This window comes from Xyrauchen texanus, chromosome 4 (assembly GCF_025860055.1).
Source record: "Xyrauchen texanus isolate HMW12.3.18 chromosome 4, RBS_HiC_50CHRs, whole genome shotgun sequence".
NCBI classification, from domain to species: Eukaryota; Metazoa; Chordata; class Actinopteri; order Cypriniformes; family Catostomidae; genus Xyrauchen; species Xyrauchen texanus.
This window is the reverse complement of record NC_068279.1, coordinates 37,674,827-37,695,799: the sequence shown is the minus strand read 5'-3', so window position 1 is coordinate 37,695,799 and position 20,973 is coordinate 37,674,827. Positions and strand designations below refer to the sequence as shown.

The 20,973-nt window shown below is 36.7% G+C and overlaps 1 protein-coding gene across 1 annotated transcript in view; it reads right to left on the bottom strand.

The window, feature by feature from the left end:
• Positions 1-10,209: 10,209 nt before the first annotated feature.
• Positions 10,210-20,973, bottom strand: part of LOC127643218 (SET-binding protein-like) — a 114,112-nt gene continuing 103,348 nt past the window's right edge. The window contains exon 4 of the mRNA XM_052125857.1: positions 10,210-13,866. Coding sequence (XP_051981817.1) covers positions 13,472-13,866 — 395 coding nt within the window. The 3' untranslated portion in view covers positions 10,210-13,471. The remainder of the gene's footprint in view (positions 13,867-20,973) is intronic.

The window sequence follows — 20,973 nt, the reverse complement described above, 5'->3', positions numbered from 1 at the left end:
CCAGTTGATGAATGGCATGAAACTTTTGGAACTCTTAGCTCAAACATTAGCAGTGGGTACAGTCTGTATGCTTTCAGTTTATGAGCAATAAATCAATTTCTTTGAGATCAATCTTTTACTTTTACTTTAAAGTTTACTTCAGTTACTGTTGTGTTAATTATTATATCTGTTAATAAATAGCAGTTGAACTGAATTGTTTTGTTCCTGATTTTAATTTTGTAATAATTTGTTTTGCACCAAGTTAGAAGGTTCCCTTTATAATGTACAGCATTAGCTTAGAGAGAATTTGTAAAGAAAATTGACATTATAACCACCTAAATTAATCAGATTAAAAAATAATAATAACAATAATAATAATAATAATAAATAATAATAATAATAATAATGAATTCAGAATCAAATCAAAAGCCTGTGAATCAGTTGAATCAAATCAGGAAATCTGTATAAATACCCAGCCCAGCCCTAATTATTAATTATAATGATTATAATAGAAGAATAAACAATTCTTTTGACAAGTAATATAGTTAATTTTTAGTCCGTTTAAGGTTGCCAAGGAAAATAGCATCTTGGTGCATTAATATTGAATGTGCATTCACACTTGTGCGATTATCAGCATATTACAATGGCGTTGAACATGACCTATCCAATCAGAATTTAAAGTGAGAGTGATTGGTTTTTATAACATGTCTTATATACAACAAAGGTAGTTTTACTAAATTTGAACACCTAATTCCAGATATAATGAAATATAACATACAATCACCAGATGTGTTTTGAGCTTTGTTTAGCATTTTTCATGTATCTAATTTGCTCAACATAACTTGTAAACATGAAATAGAAGTAGACTCTGGCCTACTTTAGAGTGCACTGAAAATGGGGCACTTACGATTAACTCTGTGCATCTGATTAATCACAAAAATCTGCTTTGTATCCTGATGCTGGCAAGTTAGCAACTGAGTCTAGTTTGAGTTGCAATGGCAAGAAACCCTTAACACTGACACAGAGCAGATGTTGGCAACATCCCCAGTTTAACTCTAAATGAAATGGCGGCAAAGAGCCAACAACCTGAGCTGCTTTCACTATGAAATGATATGTTTAAAATAGTGTGCTATTGCTGGGGCACAGGGGTGCAGTTTCTAAAGGAGAGGGAAAATGAAACCAGCTGTGATTAGTCAGAACCGGTTTGGCTACGTCTGAAAAATCTGAAGTACTGATGGGTAGACAGAAGACTCTTTTCATAAACATTGCCAGTTTTGGATCTTTAGGGTTTTAGCTTTTAGCTTTTCCACATTTCTTTCCTCATGTACTTTTTCCTACTCAAAAAATCTAAATGATGCTACTGGTTCCATCAAATAAAAAAGTTAATGAAAAAAAAAATGAAGGGTTATATAATGATTTGCTCAGGACTCTTGAATCCAAAAGAATAAAGAGAAGAAAAAACTCAACCGAAGTGGAAATAAAATCAACACAACATCACTCTGATGGAACCTAAGCAACATGAACAGAAAACATCTTCTTTCATTTCTGACTTCATCAACATTACATAATGTTACTGTAATGCACCGTTTCAAATTCAATTAAATTCTCCAGAGTTACTAAGGGTCAGTATGCCTGCAGCGATCGCGTGTTAAGTGATTAAGTTAAAATCAATGTGTTCCAAATGTCTAGCCACGCAATTCTAGACAAGAGCCACCATGTGGAAAATGTTCATGCATCCCAGATACTACATAACACTTTATGGTCTCATAATGGTCTCAGTAATGTTAAGACTCCAGTATACTTCGGTTTTCCATGTGTTGCTATGTCTCACTCACAGCGTGCAACGCAAATTTTGTCATCAACACACTACGCGTGAGCTGTCTACATGCAGCCCAGCTTTTCTATAAACACACATTTTGATATTTTCTTATTTTTTCAGCATGAAGTGTATGTTTCTTAATTAAGTGAAAGTCTTATAAAATGTGTTTATTTTATATGAAAATGAATAGTGCAATTTAGTCATTTAGGGAAATTATGTCAAATAACCATATAATTCCAAAAGAAACGCATACGTTTAAAGTTTTTATTTTAGTGAAGTTTTCTTAGTTTATATTTCTTTAAAAAAACTATAAATAAAATACATTATTACTGTATTCAGTCAAATTTGATCGGGAATTCTAAGTGTCGGCCTTTAATGAAGACTGTGGAAGGGTGTGGCAGGGCTCCTCGTCCCCCGGCAGATGGCCGTGGCTGCTCCATTTGGGTGGAAGGTACGCCCTGCCGCGTTCTCGAAGAACAGAAGGACAAACACACACACATGATGGACATGTCCGTAAACTATCTCTCTCCCGCACGATCCTCTGCAGTCGACCTTTATCCCCCTCGAAGGCTTGATTAGCCTAATACGGGACCGGGTGTGTAGGATCACAACCCGGCCCCGCCCTCCGCCCTGCCACAAAGGGTTAATAAATGAATGGTGGGCATAAATCTCACTCATAGCTAGCACCTCAAGGGACCCCAATTAAAGCAGGTAAACAAAAACATTGTTTAGAAGAACAAGGGAACCTGAGAGAGACCAGATTGAACTCACATGAAAATCGACGACAAGAGATTGATTGTTTTGTCAGCTAAAATTGAGCTAAGCTTGTCCAAACTGCCTATACTGCATACTTTCACTTGCTTCTTTGAACAGATGTGATGTAAAAGGCACAGTTCGTCTGATTTTTGGAAAGATTTATATGCCAATTACATTTTACTTATTGTAACCCAAACCCTAAACCTAACCCTGACTCCAAAAGTTGGGAACACCTTGCTTTCACTTACTTCTATGCGAATGAAGTATCACGCTAGCCAGAGATTAAAATTAGCTGTGTACTTATGTGACGTCTAAGGAACAGTGCAGGCTATTTTGGGGCATGAACAAACCAGCCTGATCTGATTAAAATAATGTGACTGTAGAACATTTTTACAAAAAGAAATTACGTAGTTCATTACACAAAAAAAATAAAAATATCTCAGCTCAGTAGCTCTCACTAGGTCAGCAGTGGTATATGCATTCACGAGAGCGCTGAGTTCATATGGTCTCTTATTTGAAGAATTCGCATTGGCATGTTACAGATGTAATCTCACGTTTTCTCTCGGTTGAGACATCCAGGATCAGTACACAAATGCACCTGTAACGAAACAGACGAGGAGTGAGGATCTAGGCGAAGTTTTTAATGGAAAAACAAAAGATGAACAGGGTAACTGAAAACACAGGGAACAAATGAAACATCCACGATGGGAAAACCAAAATATTAACAAGAGAAACATCCATGAAGGGCACGGGCAGGAACACAATAAAGGACATACATTACATTTAACAACTGACAATGCTGAACAGAAATCAGGGCATTAAATACACAAAGACTAAATGAGAACATATGTCCTTGACTGTGTTCCTGCCCGTGCCCTTCGTGGATGTTTCTCTTGTTTATATTTTGGTTTTCCCATCGTGGATGATTCATTTGTTCCCTGTGTTTTTAGTTACCCTGTTCATCTTTTGTTTTTCCATTAAAAACTGCATCTAGATCCTCACTCCTCATCTGTTTCATTACAGATCAACTGACCAATAATGGATCTAGCAGTTCGCCTAGCAGTTTACATTGTGAGAAACACAGGGCAGACAACAGGGAATCGTGACAGCACCATTGTGAGTAAACAATCAGTTCCCCTTCTGTCACTCACTCAAAGTTGTGTCGATTGTAGTGACACAAGGGGTCTTTCTTGAGAGCCTCACATACCTCTGGATTTGAGAAAAGGCCAATGAGAAATTGCCGAGTGGTTGTGCAGCAGCCAGCTGAGTTTCACTACTTCTCCACTCACCTCTTCCAGAGCATTGCTGTTGGATCTACAGCACGTTTCCAGCGCCTTTCTCCTTCTCTGCACTCTGAGCAGTTCAAGCCCCTGGGCGCTTTAACAGCGCTTCTGTAAAAAGTGAATACCCTCTAAAAGGGAAGTATTTTCTCCTCTAAAAGAGAGTATTTTCCATTCATAAAAGAGTAATACACAGCAAGCGTTGAACGTCCTTTTCAGGACGCTTCTTTTTAAAGATGCCCTTCCGCCTCTGTGTAGTTCCTAGATGTGGTCAATATCTCGGAATATCTCATTGCGGAATTGAGGGGGAAAACAAGATGCGGTGGAACATGCTTTTACATCAATGCTAGTTGGTGTAGAGATGTAACAACGTTAAAGAGGATGTGCTGTTCTAATCTGAAAGCACTCTTTATTAACTGTAAGTTGTTCTACTCACCATGGGAGTTTTTCTTGTTTATTCTGGTGTGCAAACAGGTCTGTATCGTGCAAACAGGTCTGTGGATGATGCAGTCAACATTGGATTGCAGCATGTCCTGCAACATCTGGACAGACAGATGCAATACCTATGCAAGGATCCTTTTTGTTGACTTCAGTTCAGCTTTCAACCCCATCATCCCAGCTATTCTCCGGACTAAGTTAAACCAACTCCCTGTTCCCATGTCTATCTGTCAGTGGATTACCAGCTTTCTGACGGACAGGCAGCAGCTTTTGAGACAGGTGAAATTCACTTCCAGCACCTGTACAATCAGCACTGGTGCCCCCTAGGGATGTGTGCTCTCCCCACTACTCTTCTCCCTCTACACTAATGACTGCACCACCAGGGATCCCTCTGTCAAGCTCCTGAAGTTTGTAGATGACACCACTGTCATCAGACTCATCCGAGATGACGATGAGTCTGCATACAGAAAGGAGGTTGAACGGCCGGCTCACTGGTGCAATCATAACAACCTAGAGCTGAACATGCTCAAAACGGTGGAGATGATTGTGGACTTTAGGAGGATCACCCCAACACTGACCCACCGCACCATTCTAAACAGCACTGTGGCAGCAGTGGAGTCATTCAGGTTCCTGGGCACTACCATCTCACAGGATCTGAAGAGGGAGACACACATTGACTCCATTGTGAAAAAGGCCCATCAGAGGTTGTACTTCCTTTGCAAGCTGAGGAAGTTCAACCTGCTATGTGCGGTCAATACAGTTGCTTTTTGCATGCATCAGCTTGCTTGCACCTGTGTCAGCAGCTCACATAACACGGTTTAGTGCATGCCGTTTTTAAATGGGACCCCTTGTGTCATTACAATCGACACAACGTCGAGTGAGTGACAGAAGGGGAATGTCATGGTTACTGTTGTAACCTCCGTTCCCTGATGGAGGGAATGAGAAGTTGTGTTCCCCTTGCCACGACACTAGACCTACTGTAAAAGGCCGAACCTTACTCTCGGCTCCTCAGTGCAAATCCTGACTGACAGACGCACATCCACTTCCCTTTATGCCCGTATGTCCAGGGGCTGGACATGCAAATTCTGTCTGCCAATTTCTCATTGGCCTTTTCTCAAATCCAGAGGTACGTGAGGCTCTCAAGAAAGACCCCTTGTGTCACTACAATCAACACAACAGTAACCATGACGATACAAATACAGATCCAAACCAAAACCAACAAAGCTTCTGTACAGTGTTCCTCCTACTCAGTTGTAAACAGCGCTGCTCTTCCGGGTGTGTCGCATGTGCGTCAGCTCTGGTGTGAACATGCAATGGAAGCGATGGTTAATAGTTAAAAGTACTTAAATATTGATCTTTTTCACACCAAAAGCGATCTTGTTGCTTTTGAAGACATTAATTTAACTGCTGGATTTTTATGGATGACGTTTATGTTGACTGTCTGCTCTTTTTGGAGCTTCAAAAGTCTAATCACCATCCACTTGCAGTTTAAAGACCTACTGAGCTAAGATATTTTTCTGTTTTTCTTTAACATGTTCTGCTGAAGAAAGAAAGTCATATACACCTGTGATATCATTGAGTAAATTATGAGATATTTTCATTTATTGATGAACTAACCCTTTAAAAAGGAAGTTAAATGTTCTCCCAAACAGATGAGGTTCTATTTAGGGTAAATGCTTTATCGAGTTTTAAATAAACAACCCATGTCCCTACCCTAAACCTTTAGCTTAAATGTAACCAATAGTGTAATTAAAGCAAATGTCAGGTGAAAAATGCAATTGCTGAAGCAACCAATTATTTTAATTTCCATTCATTTTCACTTTCAGCTCATGAGTTACTTGCGTACTTTGCTGTGGGTCTTATGCATTGCAAGTACAATGCTGTAGCAACTCTAGCAACATCAGAAGCTAATCATGTTTGAATAAGCTTGTAAATGTAGGTGGTAATGTAATACAAATGTTAAAAGTCATGCGCTAAAGTAAAAAGCACTTTGATATCATAAGATAAATTGTGTGAGTAAAAGAGTGAAAAGTAAGTGTTTATGAACTGATAATTTGGCACTTTACTCTTGATTTGTGTGAAAGTGAATAAAAGACGTTGTTAATGCGTCTCTAATACTATTTCACCAGGAAACTACCGTGACATATGTAACAAGCCTTGTAAAACTCATTTTGTAAAAAAAAGTACCGGTAGTTATAGTAAAGTTATTCTGTGAGACCAGTTTGGAACAATCGGCAATCGTCACATCAGGACTGAATTTGGTTGGAATGAAGCTGAAATTTCCTGTGTGATCATGCTGCAGAGGCACAAAGATTTGGATGAGAGAGAAATTTAAAAACAAGAAGACATGTGTCAATGAGGCTAAATATGTCAGCTAACAAGACTATAGAAATAGTAACTTGGATTGCATATTAATTATTTTATAAAATTAAATTGTAATATTGTTGCAGTGTTCATCTTGTTGCTAGGGAAATTGTTTTCTACATTGCAATGCAATATTTTTCTCAGTGTAAGTTTTAGCTAATCTAAGATAAAAAATGTTTTTTCTCAAATTAATATTTCATGTCCATGTATTTATTTATATGTTTATTTATTTGGCAAACAGCCATGCAATAAGTAGGACATGTATAATCAGCCAGTCATAATAAAAAAATTTCAAATGTATGAATAGCTGAGAAAGTGAAGTGTTTCCAACACAAAACAGACATGCGACACTACCATAACAGTGTAGTTCTAATGTTTTAAGAGCTGTGCCATAGGAAAAATGTCTCACCTCAGCGTCTGAGGACCAAACCTTTCAGATCCTAGCTGTATGTTTGGAAAGTGACCAGGAGAAGGAGATTTGCGTGCCTACTTCAAACCTTGGGTTAGCCTCACTAATTACTGGGAATGAAAGCGCCTCTTTATTAAAGAGTAACCTGAGTGCTCTACTGGGAGAGCGTTCCTGTGAGTAGCTCACGGGAAGAGCAATCCAAGACTTGGAGTCACCATGGAGCAACAAAAAATGAACAGAAAAGTAAATCTCAAGTTTAAGTCACCATTTCTCACAGGAAAAATAGAACAAGGAAAAGGAATGAAAGTATGATTGATGATTCCCTTAGAAATATTTCCCTTATGTAAGTGGAGTGCAAAAGGGATGAGGGATGCACAGAGCATCCACATCAACACAGTCAAGCATGAGTGCAAACATATTCCAAATAAAAATAAATAGTTTTAGTGGTCATTAATCATGGAAGTGAAAATATGAAATATGAAAATCACCTGGAAATCTTGTCGTTAAAATATTATAATGATTATTAAATCAGTTCCAGTTTTTAAGTTTTTCTCCTATCATTCAGCGATACTCATGAAGAAACAAATAATAGAATTAAGTTTTGTATATAGAAAATAAAGCCTTTTTTTAGGTCCATTAAGATTTGTATATTTGACATTGTCATATTAATTTAATAATTTAATTTAACAATGCAAAAAAAATGGTCATGATGATATTTTCATACAAACAATGTAAAAAAAATCATACCATTTAAATTGTAAAGTATTTATAAAGTATATCATAGTATAAACTATGGTATGGCACTACTGTCAATTTCACTGAAACAACATTTGAAACAACATTTTATAAAACAATATATATATATATATATATATATATATATATATATATATTTCTGTCCAGGATTTTTGAGAATCACCCATATACAGTCAATAATCAAAATTGAGGATTTAATTAACATGTTAGTGTACAACTTCATCAACTAGGACCATATGAAGGGGTGCATATGAAACTATGTTGTAGGCTAAATTTGGCATTTGGACAAGTAGTTTGGAACCCATGCTCAACAATCAGTTGTCCATGAGCTCTACCAACATGTTTTACACTTTATCAAACACACTAATTCTCTAACTTGGAATCTTCATTCTTCTTCACACAATCTAAGAGTTTTGATGCATTCGTCTCTATAAATAAGGATTTCCCTAAGGGAAGAGAGGGCATATCATATTCTGACTGTGTTCTGACATGCAAATCAAAAATTCTGAGTGAGGGTGGTAGCTGACAGATTCAGTGTTTTAAAACCCCCATCACGTAGTCCTGAAAACACTAACAGCTTCATTCGCTAACCAAATTGCTGCAAGTCAGGCTGTCACCGTAGCAACTGCAGCTGCTACCCTGCCAGTTGCCAATCAAACAGAATAGCATCCTTTGCATCCTGCAACATATATGCACATTGTCAAGTGTAACCAAAATAGTAAGTGGTGCATTGAGGAATAAAAGTGGATGGAAGTCAAGAGGGATGGGTGGCTACATTCAAACTGAAGTAATTATAGATGGATGGAAAGGAAATGATTTAGTGTTGAATATTGCGTCTTTCTTCAGGGATTTACAATCAGTTTTACGCAGTGAGATGTTCATATTGTTTGCTGCTGTGTTTTCACTCAAGCTTTAAAATCTAAAGAAATCCAAAAATATCAAAATGTATTTAATCAATATGCTATTTGAATTATATATATTTGACAACAGCCATTGTTTTAATGTAGTTTGAACACATATGCTGTATCTAGGCTTTGGTTTTAGCAGATGCTGTGGGTAATGATACATCCAAGCATGATTACCAGAAAACATTTGCATCATGTGAGTTTTGGCTGTCATCCCAAAAGCAATGATAGGCTACAATCAGTTCAAAACTAAACTTGTACTCTAGAATACCTAAAGAAGAAGAAGAAGAAGATCATTGACATGTTATGTATACATGAACTACACATGCACACACTTTTTTTTTTTAATTACTTGGAATGCAGTTCTGTCATCAATCCCTCTACCACAAAACAAAACTTAATTACAAAACAAAAATTTACATTACATGCTAATAACATTCACTTGTTTATTTATGTTTTTATAGGTAAATATCACGCAATTAACTCCAACACAGCCATGCTGTGAGTGACGCATAGCAATAGTGCTAGAGATCATGGAAACATGATTCTCACAAACAACCCTCATTAACATCTGCACCCCATTATCTCTTATAGCTACACCTCTGTCATCTGTTTTCTATTTCAAATTATGCCTTTTCAACAGAAATTACAGTCAAGTACAAATTTTCTGCACTATGCATAGCACTGACTGTAGATGTGCACATTCACTAGACTGACTTGAGATTTCATTCAAGCCAAGTGGAGCACTGAAATATTTGGGCAGTTCTCCCAGCTGCCATGACAACAGGAATTTTACAGAGGCACAGGCCTATGGTGAGATGCTTTTCACTTTGCATTCACCAACCAATGGCTGGGATTTAGGCCAATCCATTTATCTGTACTATGCAGTGTAGTAGTAATGCAGAGATTGGGACTTCATGAGGTGTGGAGCTTGACGAGTGGGGATTCCCTCCACTAAACAGCACACTGACACCAATTTTGTTCAGATTTTTTATGTGAATTTGCATCTGTTTTGAAGTACAGATTGCATATGCTTATGAAGGAAAATTTGACCTATTATATAAAAACAGAAAAAAATCCTAATCAATGCCACACATTTTTCTTTGTAAAAATATGCCTATTTACACTAAATGAAATAATAAAATACTGCTACTACTAATACTATTATAACGTAGGATATTTAAATAACATATATAGTTTAATAACTTGATTTATAATATAACTAAAATAATATGGTACTACCATTTTGTACTTGCATTGTGTAGTAACAAACTATTATAATAGTATAATTAAGTACTATTATGTTATATAAAACCAAATATAGTAAATATGTGATACATTATTCATAGAATAATTATATATAGTTTAGCAACTTTTCATATAGAATTACATTATTATCAAAGCATTGTATAGTAGACGTAAACATATGAATAAGTATAAAGGTTTTGCTGAGATGACTAAAATGTCAGTATATATGCAAAAAGGCAAAGCTTAAATGAGCTCTCAATAATTCATTTATTCTTTTTTTGCACAATGAATGACATGAACAAGATCAACTGTATTTTAAGTGCTCAATACTGTTCACCAGAGATGGTTTGCACTAAAATGAGCTTTACAGTAAGAAAAAGGAGAAATAAAAAAATAAAACTACAAGATCATGAACGGCAAACATGGCCAAACACATGCAAGCGTATATGTATGTACATATGTACAGCGTAGTACTTGTATTTATAAACATGTCTGTATACACAGTTACACAAAACATGAATATATACATACATCCTATGTACAATGTATATGTTTGTGTATATCAGAATTTAATCTTTTCTAAATACGTCCATTGTTCGCTGTTTTTAATATCCATACAATTTACAAAATCCTTTATGAATTTAAAATCCATTAGAAAAAAAAAACATATCAAACAATGTGTAAGATCTTATCCAAAATCGAAATTCAATTCTTCAAAATTTGAAGGCATACAATCAAAGAGGGCATGCAGATACAGAAATCAAATTATCAAATTAATCATAACACCATAAGTATGAATTAAAAATCTGAGCGTGATAAGAGCATGTGTTGTCCTTATCACAAATATTCCTTTTTGATCAACACTTCATTTGTATTATAACTTCATTAATAACAATTCAAATTTAAATATGATACTAGTGACGACATTTGAGTGGATAACATTCTCTTGGTGAATGGTAACATTTCCTCGACACAAACACCATGTAATTGAGTCGCTATTGTAAAAGCAAAAACGTAAAAATACACCTTATCTTCACACACATATCAGCCAAGCAAATTTAAGCTGCCAGGCCTTGTTACCAAAACCTATTTCTTATTTCTGAAAACTGCTACGGTGTACATTACGGCGTCTTTCGGTGCTTAAAGCACTAATAAAGGTAACATTTTTGGCAATGTTTCCAGGTGATTAGCAAAACCAGTCCAAATGAACGCTTCTTACAAATATGTCCACTCCAGTAGCTGCCAGCTTATATTATTTATTATTTCTTTTAGCTTAAATGCACTGCAAGTTATCACAAGGCTGAATGGTTCATAACACCAAATGGCATTTTAAGCCACTATGTGTCTTGCTTTGGATAACTTTGAGTTAAACATATTGACATGATTCTTAGGCATGATTCATGCAGCTATTCAGCCACCTAGAGATGGTAGACTATTTACATGGGACAATTTGTTGAGTTTAACATTCGATTAAGGCTGCACTGCTTAGAGGTTCACTTTTTCCTCCCCTAGACAATGATTAGAATTGCAAAAGAAATGATAGTTTCAGCACAATTGACAATCAATTGATCAGTACAATTATTCAAATTTAAAATCCCAGTAAGACCACTTCATTGTTTAAATTGGTTTAAAGAAAACGGAAAGCTTACAAAAGAGAAAATGCTAAAAAGCCTCAGTGGATTCACAGCAATTACCTGATGCATAGTAAATAAGCATGTATTCATTTCAAAAACCCTTGGTGGGTTTGGTTATACATATATTTTGTGTGTAACATAGATGGTCATTGAAGTGTTACCAAATTCAGATTTGGTAAATACATGTATTTAAATGTATTTATAGTCAGAATAAAGCCTATTACAGTAAGGCAACTGACCTGAAAGATCTAAGCTCTGAAGATGTATTGAAATGATAACATCTAACACATTAAAACCAGGAGAGCGAACAAGATTATTGTTTATATACATTCTGCACTGATATCTGAAAAGTTCCCTGTACCTAAATATGTTATGGATTTATAGACGAACATAAGGCACATTTCTAGCTATTCAAATTAGGACCACATTCAAATTCTATTCCGACTCAACGTGTTTTTATTATTAAATCAGTAAAACTCCTAAAATAGCGCAGGACACATTTTTGATTAGTTTGCAATGTCCTATGTTTAGATGATCTAAATAGTCTTCTGTGTACATTCTGGTTTCTATTTTTCCAATCCAAGCAACAGAGTAATCAACAAATAACCACACCACCACACTTAGTATCCATTCATAGTAAAATACACAAGCAGCTAAACTGAAACTGATATTTCCTATGATATACTGCCTAAATTGAAGCTTTGGTCAAGTGGATATCTAATACTGACAGGTATATAGACACACTATTATTGTTTAGTTAACAAGAGCAGGCACATTCTCAAATAGACTCTGGAGAAGGCAACTCGGTTACTCTGTTGAGCAACCAAGCAAGAACTTGATTTCCAGTCAGATAATGAAAACATTGTCCAGATGCTCACTTTTATTTAAAGCGAGAAAACCAACATTGTGACACTGTGTAATACTTCAGCCCACCCAAAGCTGTTCTACAAAAAAAGGAAAAGAAATAAGTGCTTTGTTGGTTTTAAACGCAACCTTAGCATTTTTCATCGAATCTGCTGTGAACTACAGTGTCTTCAGGTTATTGTGGTTTATTTTGCTGTCCTATCTTCAATAACCCTTCAATCTGCAGTGATTTCACTTCGTTGAGATTACATTAGTAAATATGTTTCTCCATTTGAACACAAGCTTCCTTATGTCACATCTACTTCTATTTGGTTAAAAAAGAAAACATTATTTCAAATATTATATGGTTTTTGATTTGATATGCTGACAGTATAGGTAGATCTAAAATACTTTCAAATGTTCGTTGAATACGTTTCTATATACAGTCAAACTATCAAAACGCCTCTGAAAAGGGTTTCATTTAAAAGTATTGCCATTAGTTCATGCCTGGAACAAACCTGAGCACAGGCAAATGTATGGAAGTGTGTGTATGCAAGTTAGCGAGATACTGTTGACCTTTTTGCATTTTTTGTTTTTTTAAAATCAACCTTTGCCAGAAGATCTATGCTTTGTGCTTGAGTGAAGAAGAAGAAGAAAAAAAACAATGAAGAAAAAAGTGCACAGTACTCCAATTTAAATTCATTTACATGTGCTGGTAGATTATGGCTAAAGCCATAGTTTCAATATCCTCATAGTTATGGGCTTTGGGAGAATAACATTTCTGAAAACAAAAGCGGAGCTGTTTAGACCACAACCATGATCCAAATTCTCAGGGAATGCCCATTAAAATGTGCCAGTAGAATCAAAGCAAAGAAACGATACAAAGACCCAAGCACAAGGCTAACTCACAGTGCACTGTTAGAACCTTTCTAATGAGAGGCAAGATTAGCTTCTCTCTTGTTCCCTTTGCCTTTGTGGTTAGGATGCTCTATTTGAAGCTCTGGCTGAACTTTGTGCCAGTGCTTGCCTCCCTGCGTGGACTATGGGCTGGTTTGGGATCTGGCCATGTATACCACTGACTCAATGGCATCAGTTATGGAGTCGTGATTGGAGAACTCAAGCTGAGCAGGCACCAGACCGGTGTGAAGATTCCTCTTTCCAGGAAGGTCCACACACTTCTCTAGAACTGGCATCTGCCCCAGCAATCCCTCCTCGAGAGAAAGTGGCAGCTTCCTCGGCCTACCCCTACGTCTCTTCACTATGTTATTCCCTGTCTTGGCTTGCCTCTGAAGCCTCTTGACTTTCAGAATCTTGTTGACGTGATCCAGGTTCTTCTTGGTGGTGAGGATCTTGGAGAAGGCACACATTTTTTGCATGTCACACTGAATCTCTTCCACTTCATCATGATTGTGCCTCCTCTTGTAGGAACTGGACCCTGGTGATGAAAGAAAGACACAATAAGAACGAGAAGATACAATGGCCATGTAAACATTGCAAAGTTTTGGAAGAGACAACCGCATTCAAATGTGAGAGTGAATGTATTGAGTGTGTATACAATACAAAAGTCAATCTATGTAATACAATGAAACCATTACACTTGCATTGAATTTCAAAAACAATCACTGTTTTCAACTTCCCATCTTCCACTGGTTATACAAACAGACAGACCCACCCAAAACACACACCAGTTATTGAGAAATCATTGCGGTGTTGGGCTGGTTGAGTAGGGCATACAAACAGGAATACTTTGATAGCAGAAATATTTGATAGCCTCACAGAACTACACTCTCTGGACTGTAATGAATGGGTTACCACTAGACTACAAAACTGATTGGAAAATCTACGGTGGAGAAAGACAGGATTATGTCAAAATTTGCGAATGAGCAAAGAGTGATTTGCTTTCACTACACCTGCAGAAGAATCATTAACACATCTAGTTGTCTAAACTCTGTGGCCGTGTTCACACCTGATATTAATGTGTTGTGGGCAATCCATTTGAAATGGGACGACACTAAATATAGGTGTAAAGGGGTCCAAAATATGTCCACTTCAACCACATTTGGATGTGGTAGCACGTATGTGACCACACTGGACTCATAGTGTAAACACTTATCCATTCGAACAGCAGCAAAACAATGCCTTGAGTGCTCGTAAATCAAATGCTAAAACAAGTGTAATGTGTACTCCACTAATATAAATGAGAATTCTGCTTGAATTTAGCCATCTCATCATGAAATCAGAGACCCTCCTTAAAAATCTGAATACGAGTGATTAAATGTGACCTCTCGTAGTCTCTTGCCTGTTCACCTGTGATCAGATTGCCAAAACATTTTTTTAATACCAGGTTTTAACAGGGACTATATGTACAGAACTGGATTAAACAGAAGAGGAGTGATAACCGTCTTTAGTAGCAGTGTGGACATGGCCAATGAGACACTGATTGTGAAAAATGTGCAGTCCAATAAACATTTGGACAGTCATCAGTTATAATATAACTGATCTGGCTAGTCAAAGCACTGATATTTCTAAAATAAACTCAGGACCCCTGAGTGAGTCATGACATATCCAACCAGACTGAGAGATATAAACTTTATTCTTGTGGTTAATGACATGACAATTCAATATGTCAACACTTTAATTTGTATCAGCACATGTTTAAATATTCATGTTATTCTAAGGTTGATAGCAACCAATACATACAGATTTGATGAGCTTAAGCAGTTTATCATAATCACCTGTCAGTCTAACAGAGTGAACTGTTAATAAACTAGCACACGAGAGGAGAGAAGTCTGAAGTAACAACTCACTTACCATTTGACATTTGGATAACTGCATACATGCACATAATCGGGAACATAATTAGGGAACAGAGAAGCCTCCCACTTATCAGTCCATCAGTGAATATAGTCAATGTTCACATCCACAGTGAATAGACTTGTCTGTAAATGTGAGTAATAAACTATGAGGCCTCAGATACATTTGTGATTAATTTACTGCCTCTACACTTCACGTTGGAGCGTTGGAAGGAAGCCCAGATCAGAGGATATGCTGGGTTTCTGGCAGCCTTGTTTGAAATGAGTTCAGACAGCCTAAAGCTGCCTAAAATGTGTGTTCCACATCTAAGATCTCTCCTGCACTCTCTTCATATGTCTCGGGAGATGTCTCTTTTTCTCTTTTCATGTTGATTGCCACTCCATTTGTAGGTTTCCATGAAAACAAACAAGAGCTGTAATTTGTGGAAGATGTTTAGAGCTGGATAGAGATCTGGGGGATAATATGCATTTACAAGTTTCTCTTATGAGTTTGCAAAGAGTGCACCTGTGCAAATTTGAAAACAGGATATGCTCCGTGAGCGACATACTGTATATGAATCCTTTAAAGGATTGTTCACTCAAACATTTTTAATTCTGTTATCATTTACTCACCCTCATGTTGTTACAAACCCATATGATTATTAAGCAATGCTATGTTAGTCTCAGTCACCTTATACATTCCATACTATGACAGTCAATGTTGACTGAGACTGTCATTCTGCCTAACATCTCCTTTTGTGTGTCACAGAAGAAAGAAAGTCATATGGGTTTGGAACAAAATAAAGATGAGTAAATGATGACAGAATTTTCATTTTTTATGCATGACCTTTTCATTATAAATTTAAGTGTGATGTTAAATAGAATAGTAACATGACTTTCCCTCACTAATTCAACAAGAATAATCATCATTCAATTGCATAAGATCACAAATCACCAGGGCTGGTTTGGATCCAAGTTAAAACAAAACAAAAGGGGGAAAAAAAACTTGCATGGGTCACTAACCAGCTGTGCACGGGCTCCTTCAGCCCATTTGGTTTCAATAAAGTAATACGTGTGCCTGACTAAACATGAGCCCTTCCCTCTCTGGCCTCAGTTTACCACTGGGAAACTTGCAGTGCCTTCCCAAGTGCCAACAAATCATTGGACAGAGACATTCATTTTCAAAGGGAGCGTCACAACTCATTTATTCCCTGAAATCTCTACCTGCATCCTGCACACAATGTTTTCATTAGAGGCAGTAATTTATGGACTTGCCTTGCCGCTGTCCCCACAGCTTCGCTCTACGCGGTTAAGTGGAGGCCTACTTCCTGTTGTCATGGCAACTGAATTCCACAGTTCAAAGCTAAACAATTAAAAGAAAAAAGAAATCCAGTGGTTCAAAATCACATTTTTGCCCCTGCATATTCTCTAATAGTTTTCCAAGTCAAGCTACACGTTTAGTCCATAAAATCCTTGTTAAAGGGATAGTTCATCCAAAAATGAAAATTCTGTCATCATTGAAATCCCATTGACTTCAGTGAAACACAAAAGGAGATGTTAAGCAGAATGTAAGCCTTGGTCACCATTCACCTTCTCTGCATAATTTTTCCATACCATCAAAGTGAGTGGTGATTGAGACTAACATATTGCCTAACATCTCAAGTTTCAGGGAAGACAGCAAGTCATACGTGTTTGGAACAACATGAGGGTGCGCAAATGGGTGAACTAGGGATGCAAAATTGCTAATTTTGCCAAATTCTTTTAACTGAGTAACCGCTAGTATTAACAGCTTAATAACTGGCCATGAATCAAAAAAGTGGTCAAACAGGCATGACAGAGGTCTATACTGGCTGAAACAAACAGGCTCACATGACAGATGTGCATATTTAGCAGTAGTCATTACGTCAACATTTGAATGAACAACCGTATCTTTCCTTCTTTTATTTAATAACAAAATTTTTATGGATCACTAGCAAGCAAAATTAAATTTTGGCAGTTTAACAATAGAAGAATAAAAACAGCAAGCCTACCCACAATTTGTGCTGCTTGGCAATCCAATAATTTTGTTTAGAAGAATCAACATATAAATATATATGTTGATTCTTCTAAACAAAAATATATATATATATATATATATATATATATATATATATATATATATATATATATATATATATATATATATATAAACATGGGCAGCGGCCAGTGTGGTACGCAGCCAGTTGGCAGCAAGCCTGGGAACCCACTCCGAAGGGACCAACGTGCCACATATCGCAATCCCATCTCCCTTGCAACATAACAGAAATGCGGATTGTGGGGCTATAAAATATTTGCTCTTAGATGTTTTTTTATTTTTATTGTTACAACTAAACTTAAACTATTTTATAATTTGCATTGGAACATGTATTTATGGACAAAATTATACCACAGCGCATGCTTCATATTTCCTTGTCATTCAGACTGAGTAGAAACTAGTGGTTTAACTGTTAACAGCGCACTTGTGTGTATATAACATGCCCTGCATTTTAAACCCATCAAATTACCTCTCTTTTGTTTCTTTAATTAAACTTTCGGTTAATTTATTTATTTATTTTTTCTCCCCGTTTTGGAATGCCCAATTCCTTATGTGCTCGAAGTCCTCATGGTGGCAGATTGACTCACCTCAATCCAGCTGACGCAGGACGAAACTCAGTTGCCTCCATGTCTGAGACTGTCAATCCGCACATCTTAACACGTGGCTTGTTGAGCACATTAACACAGAGACGACGCACATGTGGAGGCTTCACACTATTCTCCGTGGAATCCATGCACAATTCACCACGTGCCCCACCCAGAGCCATATAGAGAGAGAGCTGCGACAACTCCATTGACTCCAATGGAATGTTTTTTTTACAGCAATGGCGGCTCGTGGAGCCCCTCAATAGTTCCCGGAAGTAGCAGCAAACACATGCCGCGCCGTAGAGATGAAGCAGAACAAACCGCTTGCGACGCACTGTGCAACGACAACATGAAAGAAAGGACACATACAAAATGCTTGGCATGCTATTTAATTTATTAGAAATGTATTCATGAATTGCTGTAAATAGTTATTGCATTTATTTGAATAAAAATAAAAAATAAAGTAATATCGTAATATATTATTACAATTTAAAATAACTGTTTTCTATTTTAATGTATTTTAAAATGTAATTTACTCCTGAGATGCCAAGCTGAATTTTCAGCCTCATTACTTTTGAACGCCAGTTTATATACGAGTATACTTAAGTTGTTTTAAAGCTGAATATATTGTGTATATCAATAAGTATTGTAAGAATTATACATTAGATATATAATATTTATAATACATAAATAATTATATTACTATATATAGAATTGTAAGAATTGTAAACAATAAGCTTCATTTCACTAAATTTTACATTTACGTAACTGCTGCTAATAGTTAATAGTTCATTGACCCATTGTGCGGTGCGAGCTGGAAATCACCTGTTACCAGCCTGTCTCTGTACTATCTGAAAAGTCATAAATATGACATTAGTTATCATGAGATTAGTGAAAACAATGAACATGAGGTAACATAAAAAGGCAACAGAAACCCTAGCCTGAAATAAGTTGAGGCAAATAACGGTAAGCGAACACTAATCCTCAAATATTAGCTGATTTGATCTTTAAAAAAACAACATCGCTGTAACAACATACTCATGCTACATACATATGTTGGTGTGTTACATAAATATATAAAATAAATGCATTTATTGACCACTAATTACCAGAAATCGCAGTTCTGTCACTCTACTCTAACAGTTTGGAATGACCGCAAAAGCACTTCCTGGAACTATCTGAAGTCTACGTGAATCACGTGACGATCAACATTTAGAACTTCCGTTGTCGCAACTCTCTCTCTATATGGCTCTGGCCCCATCGAGAGAGAGAACCACATTATAAAGACCACGAGGTGGTTACCCCATGTGACTCTACCTTCTCTAGCAACCGGGCCAATTTGGTTGCTTAGGAGACCTGGCTGGAGTCACTCAGCACACCGTGGATGCAAACTCGTGACTCCAGGGGTGGCAGTTAATGCCAATACTCGCTGAGCTACCCAGGCTCCCCATCTCGGTTAATTTATATCCAATATCATTTTTTTTTAAACAAATCATTAATGCTGGTTAATCAGTTAAACGTCTACATCCCTAGGGGGAACTATCCCTTTATGCAGATGTTTGTATAGATATGCTTGAAAAATCATCATTCATAAATAATATTACTAATACTGCTGGGAAATTTAACATGTTCATCTCTGCAATTAATAGTTTGTATTTAATGCAGTATCCATTTTCTTTTTACTTCCTACTCAGCCACAGGCTCCATATGGTTAGGAATAGGGTGGGGGCGGGGTTAGGGCACCTACTGCCTACCAGGAATAAACCTATGCACCTTTGTACAATGGGTGAAACGCCACTTATGTTCTCTCTTCGCATCACCAGAAAATGCTCAATTACTATCATCTGTACAAGTTTCAAAAGCGAAACTGCCCAAGAAAGATCCATGTGAGCGTTGTACTTGTAGAAACTGAACGGCAGCCAGAGAAAATAATATCTGAGATTTTAAAATTCAGCAAATTAAACTTCAGCATTCAATATGTTTTATATCTGTATGTATAGTGTCTAATAATACGTTGGCAATGTACACTTAAGTTTCTCTTGCCAATAAAGTTTTATATGAATTGAATCTGCCTATTTAATCCTATTATTAAAAGGTGCAATATGTAATAATTTTCACCTTTTTTTTGCCAATGTGTGAGTGGCTTGTAATGCACCTTAACAAAAAATTAGCCCTTCCCGGACTTCCTAGGTTGCCTATTAAAGCCTGTAGATTGACTTTAATGCGAAGGGAGCGGGTCGCTTTTGCCGGGAAAATCCAAAGGATGTGACATTTATGACCGCTCCTGAGAGCCTTGCCTAAGACAGTAATAACTTCTCTTCTGCTATTCAACAGCGACAAATGTCTGCAACACTAGGTAACATTATCTTAGAGATGGAATCCAGCAAACGTCCGGCTCCCACCAAAACACTGACTCCTATACAAACACTGAGTGAGCCAAAAAACAAAAACATTTCTGGCTAAGCGGACATTGTGGTCGAGCGAAAACTAGAGTGAACATTGGCTGGGCATTTGATTATGGAGGGATCTTCATTCGGTTGTGTGGTTCAAAACCGACCCTGAATTGGCGTTCTTCTTATTGGACAGGAAAGCTTACATAACTGCAAAGCATGTGAAATATAGTGCCAATAGGATTGATCTGTGTAATTTTAGCTAAACTACAAAAACACATGAAATGAATGCTAGACAGTGTTCAAGATAATGCAAAAATACCCATTAATTAGTGTAAAGTAACTTATATAAATATATAATATATACAGTCTATTAAATATATACAGTCTATTATTATAAAACAATAGTGCATCGATATATCAAAATGACAGTTGTGATGGACTCACATCAATACTGAATTATGTCAACATATTTATAATGTACAGTCTATTTTATAAACAGATACTGTCATTATCCACCAAATTTATCTATCGATATTGATAAAGCTGGCTAGCTAACTAATGTATAGTCTATCGTATAACTGCAGTCAATGTATCACACAAAGAAAAGTGATTACTTCAAACTACAGTCTCTCATATTCAGACCTGTATCCACACTGTGTTTTAGCCCTGTTCCAGCACTGGAGAATATATAATATAATA